The 20777-nt window shown below is 40.4% G+C and overlaps 1 protein-coding gene across 20 annotated transcripts in view; it reads left to right on the top strand.

Annotated features, from left to right (window-relative positions):
- Positions 1-20777, top strand: part of CTNND2 (catenin delta 2) — a 3553726-nt gene that overhangs the window by 1717965 nt on the left and 1814984 nt on the right. For all 20 annotated transcript variants that reach the window (XM_069613767.1, XM_069613768.1, XM_069613765.1 and 17 more), the window contains 2 exons: positions 14348-14382; positions 14880-14996. In XM_069613767.1, coding sequence (XP_069469868.1) covers positions 14348-14382; positions 14880-14996 — 152 coding nt within the window. The remainder of the gene's footprint in view (positions 1-14347; positions 14383-14879; positions 14997-20777) is intronic.

Raw genomic sequence — 20777 nt, 5'->3', positions numbered from 1 at the left:
TCTTACTCTTGGGACTGGTGCGCATTATAAATGAATAAAACAAACAAACAAACAAAACAAAGAAGCCAGAACAGACAACAGAAATAATAAGAAAACCCGAACTGCTCGGGAAGGTGCCGACCAGCAAGATCCCACAACTCTGAAATGCTGGACAAAAAACAACACTGACGGCCCGAGGAGACCTACAAAGAACAGAGCAAAGGCAGACTACATTGCTTGTTACCTCTCCACATACAACTGCTTGGTAAGCAAAGACGGACCAGCAACGTCGGACCGATAGGCAATAAGAGTTACTAATACAGACCTCACTGGGATGCCAAATGCAACACGACAAGTAATAAACCATCCCAATCCAGTCTACACCATGGGCAACACCCCAATCAGAATCAGGGATGAACTGGAATCCATTACCCTCTGCACGCCTTACATCACCAAGGACTGGAACAAAGAACGGGAACCAACACAATTCACCAGCCACAACGAACCGAAACCAACCAACCCCAGCATAAACCTCATCAGTCTACTCAACAAAGAAACCGATCGCCAAAGAATCACAATGCCCAACAGGCTCAACCAGTAGAAAACCACCACCAATGAGAACCCAACCGACAACACACCAAACCAACAATACAAACAACAACCTGAAAGGAAAACCAAACAAACTACACTGCAGCCTTCTCAACGTTAGATCCATGGCAAAACACTCAATAGAAATCCATGACCTCCTAAGTGAAGGAGGCACAGACGTGCTCTTTCTTACAGAAACCTAGTTATCGGACAACTACAAAGCCATTGCAAATGAAGCCATACCGGACAATTTTAAATAATGAATGTCACCAAAAAAAAACGAAGAGGAGGAGGAATCGCAATCATACACAAAGAACACGCCTGAGACTGTCAACTCATCACAACCGACATAGAAGTCTGTGAATCCCTCCTCATCAAGATAGAACTCAACAGCCAAACCAACTTAGTATTCCTCCTGATCTACAGACCACCTTCTTAGAACGCCGACTTTGCTGCGAAATTAGCAGATGCGGCTGACTTTTTATCAACTTACCATGACAACCTAGTCATACTAGGAGACTTCAATATCTGGTTTGAAAAAGAAAACGAATCCACAGCAAAATTACTCTGCAAACTCCTGGAAACCTTGCATTTCAAGCAAATAGTAAATGGATCCACCCACAACGCTGGACACACCCTGGACACAATTTTCTGCAGGGATGGAGTATGCACATCTGCGCCACCTACACCAATGGTATGGAGCGACCATTACTTGATACCATTCTACATCACATCCCAAACCCATCTACCAGCCGGAAAAGAAAGCCTCCATGCCAGCAAGAAAAGAAACCGGAAGAGCCTAGACCTAGAGGCCCTAACAAGCCTTCTAGACTCAACACTCCCAAGTGAAACAAAACCCACCGAAGCAACTGTAGACACAGCAGAAGACACACTCAACAGCTGGATCACTAAAAATGAAATGAAACGCATGGATGGAATTTACCCTTGTTTTCTGAGTGTGTGATTATACAGTCAATCTTGAGTCACAGATTTCATCACCCACCAGTAACAGAGCATTCACAAAAAGTTGGAAACCGCTATAATACTATTCCATTTCACAAAACATAAATACAAAAACAACAATAACACAATTTCAGTATGGAAATTATTTCACACACAATCAAAGTTACATTAAAGGTACAATAGATGATAAATGATGTCTATCACTATTGTTTGTATACCTGTGGTCCATCTGTCTCTTCCATCTTGACCACTTCAGTAGTAGACTCCTTGTACAGAACAACACATTCAATACAAATTGGATACCAGTTAGACCATTTAATGTTAACTTCTTTGATCACAAATATTACATCTTCTTAGGTAATGTTGTCTGATTGTTGATTTTCCACCATTAATTATCCACAGAAAACAAAAGTTGTAAATTACTTGAAGAGATTTTTAGTAGAAAATGCATTTTTTAAAAAGATAAAGTTGAACATTATAAGTAAATATAAAAATGTAACAATAATTGATTTTGAAATGTACCTGTTGGACTTCACTGATGTCACAGAGAATTGGCGTTAGAGTTAGCACTATGCTGTCATCCTGCAAAAATAAAGTGAATCAATTATTGACACCAACAATGTGCCGTATTGTAATGTTGATTTTCATTAATGGCACTTTAGATGTTGAGCAACAGTATATTAATACATGCATAGACCATTTTGAGAATAAAATATTCCATGTCGTTCTTCTGCAATCATAGTTTTTGGGATGGATTACTGTCCATATTGCATGTAGGAAGGTGAATTACAAGATTGATGATTGCATGCATTCCAATTTTTAAGAATTATTATTAATTAATTATTACTTTGGAAAGAAAATATTATTATTCATCAATCAATATCATTCATTAAAGTAACCCATGTTGTACCTCATCCACCTGACCGGTTTCCATAGAAGAAGAGTATGTTGTGTAGTACTTGTGTCTCCCTTTATGTAATTTGTTATCTTACAATTGTAATATTGGAATATTGGAAGAAAAGAACAGCAAAATAAAGTACATTAAAAAGAGAATAGATAATGTAATAAGATCCAACATTCTAAATATTATCAAGAAGAAATATAATCAATAACAATTATCTTTTTTTTATAAGTTAAACTTGACCATGTTCATCCATAGTATAGTTGCATTTAAATGTAAAATATGAAATCATATTACATAACATGGAAGTGAGCTTGATGTTGATTCCAGAATGGTTGTCAATGTCCCTTTTATAACCAAATAAGTGATGGGTGGAAGGTTTTGAATAAATCGAAACCACTGGCTACTCTGGGCAACCTTCCACACCACCGTTTTGTAGCCCGTCTGCGCCATTGCAAAAGGGATCCAACCATATGCACATCAGTCAGGTACTTCCACCAACTGAAGCATCCCAGGCCGAACTACCAGGCCAGGTCCCCTCTGCAAGGAAACACAAGAAACCCCAGACATGTTTCGGCCTTGTTGTGCCTCATCAGTGAGGTGCAGCTTGGTTCCTTATGGCGCAGCAAGCAAGGGACCCACGACTGGGCATACCCTTTCTCACACAGGGAGACAAACTGCAACCAAAAAAGTGATGGGTAGAAGCTTTTGAATAAATCTAAACCACTGTCACTGCTCTGGGCAACCTTCCAGACCGCCGTTTTTTAGCCTGTCTGCAAAGCTTTTTGCTTTATTCAATTTATTTAGTCATAACAATTTTCAATAGAAAAGATATATTAGTAATACAAAATAGACAATTTAATACACTATAAATCAGTGTATGTGCATTTCAGTGGGGCTCACCATTTGGCTATTTGAGGTGTCTGTCATTTCCTCATAAGTTACGGTCTGGTATTCCATCAGTGTGGTCTATGTAATGACATTGTAATCATCACATTTTGTAAAATGACCAATTTTCAGATGCTGAAATTAACGTTTTTAGAAATGGTTACATTGCAGTGAACTTTGTGTGTATCCCAAAATAAGGGATTTATTCATGGGCAAAGTGTAAAATGTAAATACATATCTAACAAAATAGAAATATTATCAATAAAATAGCTATACCAATATTACAAAGAAACTCCATACTTTCACCCCATTACTTATTGGCAAACAAGTTCAATAAATTGTGTGATCATTTTCTGGAAATATGTATATACATAAACATCAATCTTTGAATGTTCACTACTCACCTGACTCAGTTTGTGCTGAAATACACTGGGAACAGCATTGGGAATTAATTTGCAAAGGAGTCTAGGGCAACGCTTTTTTGTGAGCTTTGATGGTTTGTACATATATTCCAAGAAGTGCATGCTGCAGACGTGGAATCGATTGCCCCTCACATCCCCTGAGACATCCTTGGCTCTGCTGTCTATCTTGGATACTGGAAATCCACAATTGAACAACCATGTTATTATTAACAACAGATCCTTTGGGAAAATATGCATAACTATAACCAGAGTTTTGACATGGCTGATATTAGGGCACCCCAAAACGATATATGAAGGTATTGTTTGATAGCACAATTAGGCTAACGGCAGAGAATTGCTACCTGGCACAAATAGGCTAAAAGCAGAATTTGGCTAGCTGGCGCGATAGTGCTGACTGCATGTAGGCACATGATATTAGTTAATAGGAGAGGTGCGGTTTTACACATAATAGCGTAAGTGTGAGGTATGGCTCACTAACACAAATGGGCTGTCAGTGAGGTGAACCTATACTAGACAAATAGGGAAAATGCAAAATATTAATACCTTAGATGGATAGGCTATATTTATGATAGGTAATAAGAGGGGTGGGGTTTTAATGGAGTGCAGGAATGTGTGTACTCCTGGCACACACCACACATACCTTATAAGTTGCTGCTAGTCGATGGCAGTAGGCTTCCAGGGCAAACACGGGCAAAACTGACTGGTGATGCTGCTTCAGGAGGTGCCCTTTGCCTTGCAAGCTAAATGCTTAGAAAAGTGGGTGTGTATGTGAATTTGTCGTGTGAATGGAATGCCTCTGAATTTAATTGGTTTTCTTTTCTTTTAGGGATGTGAGGTACTATCATTACATAGCCATAGTTAGGTATGTTTAAAGATTGATGGCAGTGAGGGTTTGATGGAATCACATTTCAAAGACGAATGTGGGCACCCACAACCAACGATTGTGAGTGCATGCTTGAGTGCATGCTTTTATGTGATTACTGCCTTTGATAAGGACATGGGTGTATAAGGATGAAGCAAGTGGAAGAGCACAGGGTTTTGTGAATGGTCCCATACATATGTTGATCATAGGGGACTATGGAGAAACCGGGTCTGCAGTGGCCATGTGGCCAATGGCCCCCATATGAAAGACCTCTTTGTGGTGTACATGGTATTCAGTACCTTGTGCGTTCTCATTCACCCAGCCCCCTTGAGAGCGCACGGGCACAGGTGACAACTACCATTGAGAATAAAATGGGGGTTTAATGTGGATGAAGCGAGCATACAATGCTTGGAACCTAGTCAAAGTACACACAGATATTTTTATTGCAGGGACAGGGGTCTTCAAAAGGTAGTATGGAGTCAATGGGCCTCATTACGGGTCCAGAGGTAACCCTACCGGTGCTATCGGCGAGCTGCCGCCAGACCCGTAACAAATTACCAGCACCTGACTTCCCTGTGCCACCGGGCTATTACAAGTCAGGCGCCAATCATTTTGTTAATCCCCATTCCAAAAGCGTTCCATAGGACTCTATGAGAGTGGTGATATTGAAGCACTGGCACCGTTGTTAACAGTGCTGGTGCTTGTGTGACAGCTTTGACTGCTGTGACCGCTGTGCCCGGCAGGGTCAGACCCGTTGGGCACAGCGGCTATGGCAGGCAAACCCGTATTTGCCAATCCAGAAACAAGGATGCCGGTGAGCTTACCAACACCCTTATTTCCGGACTGGCAAACTTGGCATGAGGCCCAATGTGTCTGTGGTGCCCATGTGGACAATGGTCCCTAGAGGCAAGACTCCTTTGACTTGTAAATGGTATTCGGCACCTTTTGCGTTCTCATCAGCCCAGCCCCATTGAGAGCGCATGTTTACAGGTGACAACTGCCATTGATACTGGAGGGGGGATGGATGTGCATGAGGTGAGCACAAAAGGCCAGAAACCTAGTCAAAGGACACAGAGATATGTTGATTGCAGGGACAGGGTCTTCAATGGGTAGTACGCAGAGACTGGGTCTGCTGTGGTTATGTGGTCAATGGTCCCTAGAGGCAAGACTCCTTTGACTTGTTAATGGTATTTGGCACCTTGTGTAATCTCATCCACCCAGCCCCGTTGAGAGCACATGGTCACAGGTGACAACTGCCATTGACAAAGGAGGGTGGAATGATGTGCGTGAGGCGAGCGCAGAAGTCCCAGAATCTAGTCAAAGGACACATATATGTTGAATACAGGGATGGGGTCCTCAAAGGGTAGTATGGAGACACTGGATCTGCAGTCGCCATGTGGACAATGGTCTCTAGAGGCAAGACGCCTTTGACTTGTAACATGGTATTCGGCACCTTGTGTCTGCTCATCTGCCCAGCCCCCTTGGGAGGGCACGGTCACAGGCGACAACTGCCATTGATACTGGAGAGGGATGGATGTGGATGAGGTTAGTGCAATAGGCCCAGAACCTAGTCAAAGGACATAGAGATAAGTTCAAAGCAGGGACGTGGACTTCTAAGGGAATTATGGAGACAACATGTCCTAGGTGGACATTTATAGATAGATGCTAGAGCACGTTGAGTTGTACATTCACTTGCACTGTATTAAACCCGCTGGCCCAAAAATAGAAATTAAGCCTTAAGGGATTTGAATAAATGAGTGCATTGATAAGTAATAACCCTTTATAATGTAGCAACAGTAAACTTTCTTGATGTAGATGGTATGGCATGAACTTTTGAAAAGTATAATTGGTGGTGTTGGTGACTTAGAAATTATATTTTTTCCACTTGTGATATTACCACATTGATTTGATTTACTGTGACAGTAAAAGTGTTATTATTAACTTTTATTGAAAGAGTTGTTTATTCAGAAATAGAATGTGTTCTAATATAGAGTACATGAAGGCAAAACGTAATGTGAACAAACGAAAAGAATATGATTTTCACTAGCCCTATTAATGCAAGTACAGATTATGTTTTATTTACACAGCAGTGTATATGTCTTGATATATGTTGTTGAAAACTTGAGATTTGAATGGAAAATTGAAAACTTTAAATGAAACGCATAATAAATTAAAATATTTTGAAAAAATCCAATACAAAGTTATTGTATACATATCTTTTTTATTGTAAATTACGTTTTGTACTAAAATGGCAGTTTAAAAAAAAACCTGTTGATGGAATACAGCAAGTCCAAGTTATACTGCTGTGATGAAGGTAATCACTGGATAAATCATGTGTAGTGTCTGGAGGATTCACTAGGGAGTTCTTCATGAATGACTCGAACCACATAGGCAATTATTACTTGTTGAAAGCGGAATCCCAGTCTTCCATGAATCCACCATACAAACACTTGCTAGGCCACAAGCCTGTGCCATCTGTGGAACAAATACAGAAAAAGGTTTTTTGAATCAACCCAAATATTGCATTTATCTTATTTGGTCTATCTTTTAAAATGCATGGCATTGGTATGTTTGAAAAAAGTACCTTTGTGAGTAAAATACTGATAGTTCAATTCTTTTCAAGAAAGGGTGATACAGAAATGTGTACGCCCTTTCGAACGATAAAAGATAGGAACATGGGTAGATTTTTTTTAGCTTTAAAGTCAATGACATTTTAATGCTAAGTCATTAAATACAATGTTGAATAGTTTGGCTTGAAGTAAGAACTATACCTTTTTTTAACTATATGAAAATATTTATCGTCAGTGAATCATCGCACTCAGAATTTAGTAGGAGAACAACATAAACATAACATAAACGGCTACAGTTTAAAGTTGTCACAAACAAAACATATAAACACAACATATACTCATTACTTGGAGAACACAGGCAAACTGTTGCTCTAAGTTCATGCATCAGGACCACCATCATTCTCAAGACAGATCTTTTAAGGCAGGCTGCCCTGAAGCCATGCAGCTGGCTAACGCATAGCGGTAGAGGTTCTTCTTTGGCTATATAGGCCAAGCAGCCAGAGTTTCCTATGCAACAGCAGTTCTCAACTAAAGTTGGCATTACCTCACATCGAAGGCAGGTGCACCAAGTGGAAATGTCTTCCATGCATATTGGATCCGGATTCTGTGATTGATCATCATGACTTGCAGTAGAATGGCCATATTTTCACATTCCATCTCTCTGAAGCATTTCCTCTTCTGTATACTCCAGCTCGTATAGGTAGGGCTGAATTGTTGCCACAATTCCTGAGAATTGAAGTATAAAGGCAACTGTGGGAGAAAAAGTAAACAATTAGTAATTTATATAAAGTAACACAATGAGGTTTCTGTTTAAAATGCAATGTTAAAGAAAATTATGAGAAGAAACGTTACAAAAATCCATACTGCAAAGAAAAGAGGAATATGCACAAACTTGGAAATTTTGCAAATCATGTAAATATAACATTTTTTAATGGTTTAGTAAAGATATTTGGGAATTATATTTAAAAAAAATGAAATATAAAGCGCTAACACAGTTAATTCATTTGAGGTACTGTAAGTACCTGTTCTCAGAGCGTCGTATTTGGTAGCAAGCTGAACAGAGAAAAAAGAAGTTGTGGAGGCTCGTAATAACTGATACGAAGGAAGATGAAACTCCAATGTTGTCTGATGAGAAAGGGTTTGTTGATGCTTATTGAGGAAAGAGGTGTCTTGACATTTTTATGGAGACACGTCAATAGATTGCGCTGAGAGGACATTCAAATGAGACGTGCACTGGCATTTCGACAAGGGACATAAGCATCTAGTTATGTCAGCTTGAGAGGCGGTTGATCTGATTTACTGCCGCAAGGGCACTTGAACTTAGAGCGATAGATCAACGGATAAGATTAGCACAAGTTGGCAGTATCCAACTCGTGAGTTTCGCATGTGTATATGTGAAAAAACCGAAGGTAAGATGCATTGGAATTTTTTTCGGATAATTCGATATATGCTCATAAATACATGCCCGATCCATTGGGCCAAGAAAATTCCTGAAATAACTTCTGCTTTAAGTGCTGCATTCGAAGATAGGGGCATTTAACTCAGCTGTGTTTACGAGCAGGGTTGCCCCACTGATTATGTCACTCTTAGCACCTGTGATGGGCTGACATGGTACTAAAGGCACAATTATATTAAAAAGAAGAAAATGTATGTGCAGTGACAGTGCCAGCATTGGGATAGAAGGGCTTCAGATCTCCCAAATTGAGAGATTAGAAGGGATCCATTTACCCTGACACTCAGCCCTCAAGGAAATGAGCACTATAGGATGTGCCTGTGAAATATTTCACCAGAAGAACTGAAAGTGTCTTAAGTTAAGCAATCATTAACAGTCAACAGCAACAAATTTACAGTAGCACAGAACCGAAGCCTGCCTTGCCCACATCAATACCCCCCATGATTAAGCCAAACATTTAACTGCTCCTATCAGCTTTTAGTGGCTCACACCTCTTGATTTGATTATTAGCAGCCCTTTATGGAACTAAATATCCTCTATATTGGGGGGGAAGATGGATCCAATGGGATAAGACTCAATAGACATTTAGCATCCTGATCTCAGAAGTAAGGTGGGGAGTCGACAGCACAATGGGTTAATATGCATAATGCAGCTATCTATGTGTATCCTTCAGGTAACACATCCACTTCCTGGCAAGATACTGATACAGGTTTGCTTGCTATACCTGGAATCTGTAGTCACCTCACATCCCTTTGAGATGACTCACATTTTCCAGGTCCTTTGGAAGCAGAGAAACAGCTTATGTATGCTCAGGGTTGCCGAGCCACAAGAAAACCCTGGAAGTTCAGCTCATTGGGAAACTCAGGGACGGCTTAACTCGGCATGTTCCTGTTGATCTCCCCCATAGTGCCAAATCCCTCATAATGCCAATTTGTATGATATTGTACATTCCTTCTCTTATAGTATATAAGTGCTTTTTGGCTTTGCAATGGGAACATGCCAAGTTAAGCCAGTTTTTTCCTTGAATTTCAAGGGATTTTTTATACCATACCATACGAAATGGTCTCAAAAATGTTGGACAAGTACGTCACACGAGTCAAAAGTTTTGTTATAATATATCCCAATATGTACTCGTTCTTTGTTTTGTATGTGTTTTATAACACTTCTCAGCTCCTTTAGAAAACAATATGTGTTCACACTATTTCTATAATAAGCACAACCGAACATTTAAATCTATACTTTTAAGATGTAATGAACTATCTGTTTTCAACATGTTTCTATTTCTTTTTATTTCTAATAATATTTATGGCAAATATATGTAAGATAATATAATATGTATATACCGTAATAAACAATCAGGTTCATTGTATGCATTACACAATTGTAATTGATTGCTGTTAAATGAAAGTAAAGATTTTTATGAAGTATTATTTAGTCATACTTCAAATTTCATCCTTTACCAAATTCTACGAATGAAAGCTTCACAAGTACTGAAATCCTTTTAATGTTTTATTCTGAAATCACTTATGTACCAAGAGACGGTACCTATAGAAATGTACCTAATGAGTGATCTTATGTCTGAAGTCATCAGTGATGTCATATATGATGTAATTAGTGATGTGATCTCTGATGTCATCATTGTGGTCGCACACTGTGCAATAGGGGGCGCAAGGTTAAGGTGGCTTTGCCTGAATTGTCTGGCGAATTTCAGGGGTTTTGTTGCATAAAATGTTCACCTTAACGTCCCTGCAACAAAAGTTTTTTCTCTGAATTTGAAAGATTTTGTTACAATGTATTGCTCACCTTCCTGCAACTAAATTATTTTCAGTGAATGTCAAGGGTTTTCCATAGCATATCTTTTTTACAGGCACCAGTGAGCCGTGTCCACTGTACATGTCTTTCAGGCCCACAAACCAGGGAATTCGGCCCTGGGCAGTGAGCATGGCCTTGGCTGTGCCTACTGTATATTTAAAAAAAATACTGGGCCAGTGGCTTTGGCCACGGCTTATAAAACTTGCCACAAAAAAAGGTTGCCATCTTTCCTACATCCACTCCCTGCCCCTTCCTTAATCCTGTAATGGTTCTTTTCAGAATCACCATGAAAGTTCAAACAAAGTCTAAGCTGGGGGTAAGCGGGTTAAATATTAAGCACCACAGCAATGGGGTTAGCCCTACTGGTAACCATCCGCCGACAAAGTTAAGGGCCGAAATGAAACAAGGGTCTCTTAATGCAGGCAGTGGTACCATTCCCCGCCACCGAGGATTATATTGCAAGGTCATTTTCTTTCAAAAATTGAACACCCTTTAGGTGCTAAGGGTGTTTAATTGGAAAATAATTATAATTACCTTAAGACACACTTCAGCATCACACCTTACTTCCTCAAATCCATCTTCTCTGTTGATGGCCGTGACATCAGCAATAGGACAGGATAGCAGGCTTTGAAAAGTACAGCAGGGCACAATGCCACACTGAAAGTTGATATATATTTTTATTGAAAACCCTTTGCACCATTCATTTGCTAAGGGTATTTAATTGAAAAAAAAACACCTTGCGTCGCACTTCGGCACTACGCCCCACTTCCTCAAATCCATTAACTCTGTGGATGACCATTAAAGCATCAACAGAGAATCAGAATTCGGAAAGTATGACACTGCACAGTGCTACACAGCAAGGTAATTTATTTTTTATTGAGCACCATTAGCACCATACCGTTCATTGGAGAAACAAAACCCCACTTACCTTACATCACACTTCGGCGACACTTCAGTTCCTGAAATCCAGTTTCCATGTTGATGACATGTTGATGACATGACATGACATCATGAACATGTAAATGGACTTTAGAAAATATGGCACTGCACAACGCCATGCTGCAGGGTAATTTTTTAATTAAATACCCTTTCCACCATGCAGAGAATACAGCCCATGTTCCAAGCATCCTGATTGGCTAGTGTCCCCTTCCACAAATGTAATCAGACATAGTGGTGACACAACTGCCCTATTATTCTCAACTCTTTTTCATGTAAATGTAAACATAACAAAGGTAACTCAGCACCATTAACTCCTAATATACAAATTACAAAATGTATTGAGAATCACACTTATCAAACCAATACTCATACATCTTTTATTTTCAGAAAATAAACTTCGCCTTTTTTACATTGTATACTTTTTGTTAGTCACGTTTTATGAACCGAAAAATCATGTTAAATAGTGCAAATGTATCTGCGTGCCCACTGCCTCGTTCCCAAAAGTAAGAACACTAGCCTACTTCCTTCATACCACTCAAATCTACCCATCAAACAAATCAAACATTAAACAATTCAAAAAGCAGTTTTTTAAACTTCTGTACCAATCACAACTTCGAGTACTGCTCTGAACAGAACACTAGATCAAGAAGCACATTTCTACATTATATACTCTTCGTTAGTTACGTCTAACAAGTAGAGAAATTATGTTAAATAGTGCAGCTTTATCTCTGTGCCCACTTTCCCAAAACTGACAACACTAATCTTCCCCATTTATGCCTCACATCCTCCCTTCAAACAGATCAAACGTTAAACAAACCTAAAATCAACTTTAACAGGTTCAATAGAAATCCTAACTTCGAGAACTGCATGGAAGAGAACACTAAATCGAGAAACGTTCCTTCAGATCAAGTGAAAACCTCAACCAATCCAAACAAAACACAATATAACCACGGTTCTGCCTTCAAACGCCTCTCATTGGTACACTTTATATGCACTAAAAAAAGTTAAATGAAACCGTTATCAATCTCAATACACAAACGCAAAACATTAGATCGCCTTAATATGACCCCATGTACATTTTAATTTACTGTGGAAAGCATTTTTTTTAAATATCTTTTTTTAAACAAAATACATTACATTTACTTGTAATACCCATCTTCCCTTAACTAGCAACCATACTGATTATCACATCTCAATGCAATATAGTTTACAAGTATTTACTCTTCTTTTACCCATTTGCGTCACTTCTTGATCTCTGCAAAATGCTTGAAAAAAACAAGCTACGCTATCCCCATACCCAAAACCTTTAACAATTGTCCTCCCTCCCAACCCCCGTCCACGTGCTCCCTGCCCTCAAAACTCCCTAACTGACACCATTTATATCATTTTAGGGCACTTTTCGATGTGTATTCGGAACTTGATTCTCAAATCGCATAATGGCCGCCTTTCAAAACTGGAGACCCAACACCCTAGGGAAAAGGGGCTGTAAGGGGTGCTCACGGACAATAGCTCATAGAAATAGGGGTGGATGAAATTGTTCAACTTTGTTCTGCAGAAGATTGGCAGATTCCAGGCAAAATATGCCTGTTCCACCAATTTTGCCTGCAGAGTGTAATTGGCAGTTTGTGGCTTTCCCCTCCCAAAACTTCTCTTTTCAAAAGAAATTCGTTTTTAGAAAAAACGAAATTTCAGGTGTTTGCCCCCTAAAATTGAGCTTTTCCTGAAATGTTAGGTTTTGTGTCTCTTTAGTACACAAAAAAAGAAATTTTGGGGACAAACGAAATTTCCTCAAAATGAAATTGCCATAAGATGTTGTGGGAAGGGTAGAAAAACGCTCATGCTGAACGGAATTGTTGAAGACTTTTACCAATTCTGTTTCACCGCCGGTAATTTCAGCGACCCCCATATAGAAGGCATACCTCTCTCAACTCACATGCTTGTGGAGGGTGTCTCCCACCATGTAATCATTGCACTCATTTGCAGAGTCCATTATTCCACTATACTCTTCAGTGGGCACTCACCCACCAAAAGCAAAACTGTCTATTGTGCCCTGGGGATAGAAAAGATTAAGAGCTGTAGAAAGGTTACATATGGGGTTGGTCTCTTGCACGCCCATAGTGCGAGGGAAGAAGGAGGAGTCCTGGATAGATGATTAGTTATGTCCAAATAAAGGTATCTTCAACTTTTACATAGATGGGGCAGGGGGGTGAGGGCAAAGCCAAGTGTGTTGTTTTGGGTACTATATTTCTAGCTAGTCATAAAGAGGGAGTATTTTTAGGGTTTATCTTCAGTAAAATAGTTCCAAATAGGGTCTGGTAACACAACTAAGTGTATATTTCATCTCCTAGTTGTTCCAACTGTTAATTGGTGTCCACTACGTAGGGAAATGATCCGGACCTACCATGAGTCTACGGTAATTATTGTTGAATTTTTCCAGTTGTAAACTATTTTTTTAGTGCCTGCTGATATCATTAGCTTAAATAAGTGTTTGTTATTTGAGACGAGGGGGTGTTGGTAGCTGATGATTTGAAAACTATTACATTGAAGGAGATGTTATTAATGAAACATTGTTAAAGTTAACCTCGCCTTTAGCCAACATTATAGGGAGAACCCCTGCTTACACTGGTGGCTGGGGTACTATATCTACATCTCACCTTCAGCACCCGAGCCTAAAGATGGCGGGTGAGAATGGTGCTGTAGGGGCATGCAGAAGAAGTTGTTTGGAGGGTAAGGGGTGCTCAATACTCAGGCTGCTTGGAAGAGGTGCCTTACATTCCGGCGAATCCGGCCCGCGTTTTGAGCAGCCTGATTGGCTAGCGCCTGCACCCAGGGTGCAAATGGATGTAATCATGTATGCATTCATGTTTTGAAACTATACTGCACCCGAGTTTAAATCTGTTCCTTTCCTTGCTCACAGCAGTAGGGCTTCAATGGCCCATCTAATCGATGCTATGTTTGTTTGCTTTACAGTTCAACAGAAGAGCAGTTCCGTTGGCAAGGGCAAGGTAATTCTCGCGAGAATATTTACGCTTCATTGTTTTCTCCCGCCTTAATTCAGAGAATTGAGTTGCAGCAGATGGCCTGTGGGAGAGGAAAAATAGAAGATGGTGTGTGATTTTAGTGCAAGTCACTGGTCACAGCACAGGGTCAGCTTAATTTAGTGCTTCCCTGATAGCAGCGAATGTGTAGGCTGTAGCCCCTTGTGCAATTCTTTATCCATCTGCGGCTTCCATTATCCCCATTGAGAAGTGAAAGTAATTGGCACTGGCACAAAAGCTGATAGGGCAGGGAAGTGTAATGTATTTCTGATTGTGATCGGAGTGATGAATGCCTCTGTAATTTCCAAGAGGTGAAAGCTGATTTCTTTTTTCTTCTTGCTTATCTCTGCTAAATGTCAATCTACCTTCTCCATTGGCTGGGATTTTTTTTTTAATTGGTTCACATTTTTCTATTCAGGTTTCTTTAATATCTGCTCTTTTTTCTTATTTTTCTTCTCTTATAGACGGACAAAAGGATATAGAGGATGAGCTCACGACGGGCCTTGAGCTGGTGGACTCGTGCATTCGGTCACTGCAGGAGTCGGGGATACTGGATCCGCAGGACTATTCAACCAGTGAAAGTAAGCGTCCCTGACTGGTTTCATTTTCCATGCCATGGGGATTGAAATTGTGCTTTAAGTGTGTTCCTTTTGCCATGCTTGCATCTGCTTATATGAAATACATATTTTTTGCGTGCCACCAAGTTACGGGTCTTGAATGGGGAAGAGCAATTGTTTGCATGATAATAATGCACCGTTGCAGTTTATGGTATCCAAAGGGAAAACAGAATTTACTAATTTACATGTCCAGGCATAATGTAGCTTTCGTACTGCTGAACTACTGAGTAACATACTTCAAAGTCGTTGTCCTGTTAAGCTCAATTATAGATCACTTATAACAGCCATGTTGTGATACTTTGTAAATGCATGGTGCTGACTTCCCTTCCAATAGACACTCGCATTTGAAGAGAAACGATGAACACATCTTTATTTCCCTGACAAACCACATTCATTTTCCATGACGCAAGCACATCTTGGATATAATATGGTGCACACGTTATTGGAGCCCTAGTGAGCACCTCTGTGTGAAACATGTGCCAGGTCACAGATTTTGAAGTGTTATCAATCATTTATCTGCTTCAAAATTGAAATGCTCCCGTACGTTGAAGTAGTGTCCTAATTGATGAATGTGAAAGGCAAATTACTTGCAGACGCACCTGATGGTGTTAATACCAGTTTTCTGTAACTGCCAATTGTTGCCCTCATTCTGAACAAGATGATTAACCAACACAACCTGAAAATCCAAATGCATTTGATAACGACACTCATTTTACGCATGCAGGATACTTCTTCTGTGAAAATGAACCAATTAAAATACATTCTATGCTTGTAGTGTTCCTCTAGTTTATGGGATATGCTATAGTGCAAAAGATGGAACCCTTTTGTGCATTTGAGTCTGCCTATTTTTAGTAAACATGTGAGTTTAATTCAAATATTTCGTTTTCTTTTGACTCTTCTCACTTTTGTGTATGTTTACATTCGGACTTCCAACTGCTGAGTTATGTCTGAGATACACTTCATGGGTGCCACCTGGTGGTCCGATCTGTGACCACTGGCAGGCCTCTTGCTGCATGTGACCTCCGTAGCAAAAGATGCAGTCGAGACATACAGGAAAGATGGGGCCTTTCAGGTCCGTACACACTCCCTGTGGCTCCCCCTATCCTTTCCTCCTCCCTGAGCAGCTTTCCGTTGGGTGTGGAGGCATCATGGCAGATTAAGAAATGGCGCATCTTCCGTCTTCGGCTCCCATTAGCTGCCTGTGAACTTTCCAACACAGGGGGTCAGGGTTATCTGCCCTAGACAGGAGGGAACAAGGCCAGCATCCCCTTTTACCTCAAGTAGGACAGCTCAATGCCCCGAGTATGAACATTTTCGTGATCATTCGTTAAATTGGTGCGTATTGCAGCACGAATTTCAGAAGAAATGCCATAGGGTGTATGGGCAATTCTGAATGGGAGGACATGATATATTCTAGATCTGCCATGATACGGAGGGACCTTTCCAAGCAGTAACTCCGATGTGTCCCAATTGTAAAACTGTGTGACCTATAGAAGCGCTGCATGACCTTTAGAATCACGGATGCTTGTGCCACCTTATTAAAGCTTTACTTCATTCGGCGTGCAGATACCACACTTTGAAACATGGCACACATGAATCATATACCAGTAGGTATTACTCCAGTTTTAAATGTCCAGCTGGGAGACATGTTTCCTGTGATGCTTAATCAAGTACAATCAGAATTGTCAGACCATAAATGCACCCAGAATCGGGAATATATAGAGCTGCTGTCACCATATGCTTTGTACTAAGGATTTATTAGGAGATAATCACCAAAGACGGATGTCGATAATGCCATGGAGTTTTTTAAATATTCCAAAGTGCTGCTAATGATAGGCTGCTTAAAGTGCCAGCGCGCCTCCAATGCAGCTCAAATACTCCATAATTTAACAATTATTTTATTATCCCAGTTTCACATCGCCTCTAGACAATAGTTTTCTTTTTCAGAAGTGCATGACCGTTTCATACTGCCTCAGTAAAACACATTACCAAACCTTGCAATTGCCTCCAAATAATTTCCAATCCCAGTTTTGCTCCTTTGCCAGTTAACTAATGCCACCATGCATTAACAATGCCAGTTTCAAACAAATCATACCGATGTTACTTCAGCTGAGCAAAGTTTAGTTCAATGTACAGTATTTACCCCAAAAGGCCTCTTGCTACTGAGACCCGACTCAAAACGAAACGTAAGCAGCCTTACTTTTCTGGCAATAGTACTTTTTTTATATGGCACCTAAAAGCCAAATAATCATTGATTGACCTTAATTGCAATGGAAACACATTCCTGGCATAAGCAACCTCTACGGAAAACGATCCGCCATGCCAGCGTGGTCGGCTGAACTGCAGACCCACTAACTGAGCTTTGGTGCCTGATCTAAGTGCCCTGCTGCGTAGGTAGGAGGAATCCTGCTTTTCAAAAAGGGAGGATCCTGGTCCCTAAGGGCTTATGAACAGTAAGAGTCTTAAAAACGACCCTTTCCCAAGGCCGGAGAAATATGCTGTCTACAGCCCAGTCAGACCAATATCATGCTGCAGAGGTTTGAATAATACAAAATAACGAAAAATTCCTGATTAGTAATAGTTTAAAGAAAATGTATTAAGCAAATATTTCGACCATCCTTTACAAAATACACTCTCAAAGGGTTGTTTCACAAGTGAAATGCACAGAAAGAAGTATGGGGGGATGTAAAATGAATGATGTATAACAATTCAGAGTACAAAAACAACATACAACAATCCAATTAACAGTTGTAATGCATTATGAATTGAATAACTGCATGAATTAAAAACGCACTTAGATCATTCATATATCAAAAACGACAGTACAAAAGTGAAAATAAACCAGTAATTGCTGACAGCACTGACATGAAGTTATATGGCCCAATAGTAGCCAATAATGTGCAGACAATTCAGCAACTCAACACCTATTAGCTCCACCACAATTTCCAAGCAGTCCAGATAACTACAATTCTACACTTCACTATTTTGGATCAGTTTCAACGAATAGCTAGACTCCTCGTCTTCCTCAGGACCAAAGTTGATAACAAAAAATGACAACCCACAATTATGGCCTGTATTGAAACAGTGTGCAAAGCTACCTATAAAATAAACTTCTACAAGATCTACAGCATACCTCTTCCCTCCATGCTTCCTAATGCACCGTGTATGCATGTCCCATTTCTTTAGCCTGCAGACAGAACCTGAAAGTAAACACAAAGTCCAAAGTCCTCGGCTCACCCTGCGTCCTTGGCGGCTCATACTAACCTACTTTGCACGTCACCTGTTGCTCACCCATGAGCACCCCAGCACCTATCCCATTCTCTCTCCCTTCTGCACTTGCACGTTCTGAACACTCACAAGGCATAGTAGGTGTGTCTTCCCCCCACTGTATTTAATATTTTTTTATGTATTTTGATTGTTTCTTATCCCTTGTTCCCTCCTTGTTCCTCTGTGGGTGCTTTGAAACAGTATTTACTTCCTGTATATGCATCTAATAAGCTAACAATACATAAATAAATATAAGCATGGTGACTTAATACAGAATAGGATGAAATGTCCGAATAGAAATTACCGACCCCAACAAAAGACCTAAAACACACATCGCAAAAAGTTCTAACTACCAAAAGTTAGAACTTTTCGTGGTATGGGTTTAGGTGTTTTGGTGTGGGCGGTGTGAAAAAAAAAGAAAAAAAAAGGCTGCAGGGATCTGGCGTGGTGTCCCCTGCAGCTTTCCTGACAGAAGCAAAAAGAACAAGCAACAACAAAAAAAACCAAAAAACGGGGGATGCAGGGGTGTCTCTTGCAACATCCCGCTCACTATACTACGCAGTATAGTGAGCGGGGGTTGCAGGCGACACCCCTGCATGTTCGCATGGGAAATGTACGAACATTTTGTATTCGTGCATGTCCCATGCAAACATTTCTGTCGCAGGAAAATCTGCTGCAGAGATATCACGTAGATCCACTTAATACTACTTCTGCATGTCACACGTGCCATCCCAATAGCTTATATTATATAAGTCCTTCTTTATCCAAAGTTCACAAATGAATGTGAAAGGATGCAGTCACTGCTAATGTTGGAGAACGTTGTGCACACTTTTACTAGAATGTGTAAGCTTCAAAAACAGAAACCACATGTGTTACACTCTATCCTTAATAAGCCATAGACTAGTTGATTACTGTATAGACACCTACTCATGATTTTTAATAATATGTAGTCTGTGCAAGATGGTTGAAAGAAGACCCAGATATAGCGTATTGTCATGGAAATGACTTTGCCCATAGTGGCAGGTTGCACCATTTACCTGTCCCTGGGACTGCCACTGCAGATCCACATGAACCCATGTATTCGTAAGAGGGTACCTGGTTTTAAGAGGGACTGTCTATGCATAGGTTGTTCTTTTAGCAGCGGCTCCTTGCTGGTGTTTGAAAGTGTTATGAAGAGGCTGGCGCAGACAGCTAAGTGATATTATTGTTTTATTTAGTATATAACAATGGAAGAAGACCCCCAACATTAAGAGGCTCCTCTCCTTCAGCTCTTTCTCCAACTGACAACATTAGAACGCTTAGATTACCTCAACAAGGAACACTGTCATCAACATTCCATGACATCATACTTGGGATGCAGCACACAGGGAAGAAACACTATGGAGGGCATTCTCCACTTACACCTCATAAGTCACCACAACACATCTCCCCTTTTTTTTTAACTTCACTTATATAATCTAAAATTCGATCACAACAAAATAATCTAAGGGTGTCATGTTGATGACCACAATAACTCACATAAATTGGTCCAGTTTTCGACACATACTTATATATGCCCTCTCTTGACTGCAGCAATTCTGTCTTTATTCCACACTTGTCCTCCAGTCACACGTACGGCCCCTTTCATGACCGCTACAACTCTGACTGGATCCGAATAAAGGGATTCTCCTTTCCTCTTGACAATTCCTTTCTTGATCCTAACCCAATCTCCACATTCTACGCGCAACTCTTTCTTACCTCTCCTCAGGTTTTCACGCGCCACCCATTCAGACTTCTTCCTCACCAATGACTTTCTTACTTCATCAACAACCAGATCTGTTTCCCTACTCCTACCCAGCCCTGGCGGACACGCCATGGAATATGGCTTCCTGCCTCTCATAAGCTCAAACGGGCACAGACCTGTCGTTGAAAGTGGCGCCATCCTTAGGGCCCAGATCCTATTCTGTATCATAGCCAACTTATCCAATCCGCACTCTTCCCCCATGCAAATACTCTCCATCACACACCTATTCATCCTTTCAACTACTCCGTTAGATTCGGGATGATACAATGAAGTCCTTTTGTGACGCACTCCACATTTCCTTAAATAGCTGGTGAAGTTCCCCCCTACAAATTGGGGACCGTTGTCCGTCAACAAACTCTCCGGCAGACCTTCATTGGAAAATATCTCCTGCAAAGTCTTTATCATGCTTTCTCCGGTGACATCTCTCACAATTTTAAAATTCACCCACCTAGAGAACAGATCCACCACCAGGACTATGAACTTTCCACGTCCATAACCCAATTCCACAGGACCAAGGATATCCATGGCGAGATCACTCCATATCCTGGACGGAAGCCCCACGTCCACAAACGGTTCCTTCTTGGCTAGAAAATCCCTTCCCACTCTTGACACAAAGTTGACAATTTTCTAAACAATTTTCTATTTCCCTGTCAAAACCCGGCCACCAATAGTCTTCCCTCAATACACCTTTGGTT

Source organism: Ambystoma mexicanum, chromosome 5p (assembly GCF_040938575.1).
Source record: "Ambystoma mexicanum isolate Mex_15411 chromosome 5p, UKY_AmexF1_1, whole genome shotgun sequence".
Taxonomy (NCBI): domain Eukaryota; kingdom Metazoa; phylum Chordata; class Amphibia; order Caudata; family Ambystomatidae; genus Ambystoma; species Ambystoma mexicanum.
The sequence above is the reverse complement of the archived record's forward strand: the minus strand, read 5'-3'. Positions and strand labels throughout refer to the sequence as shown.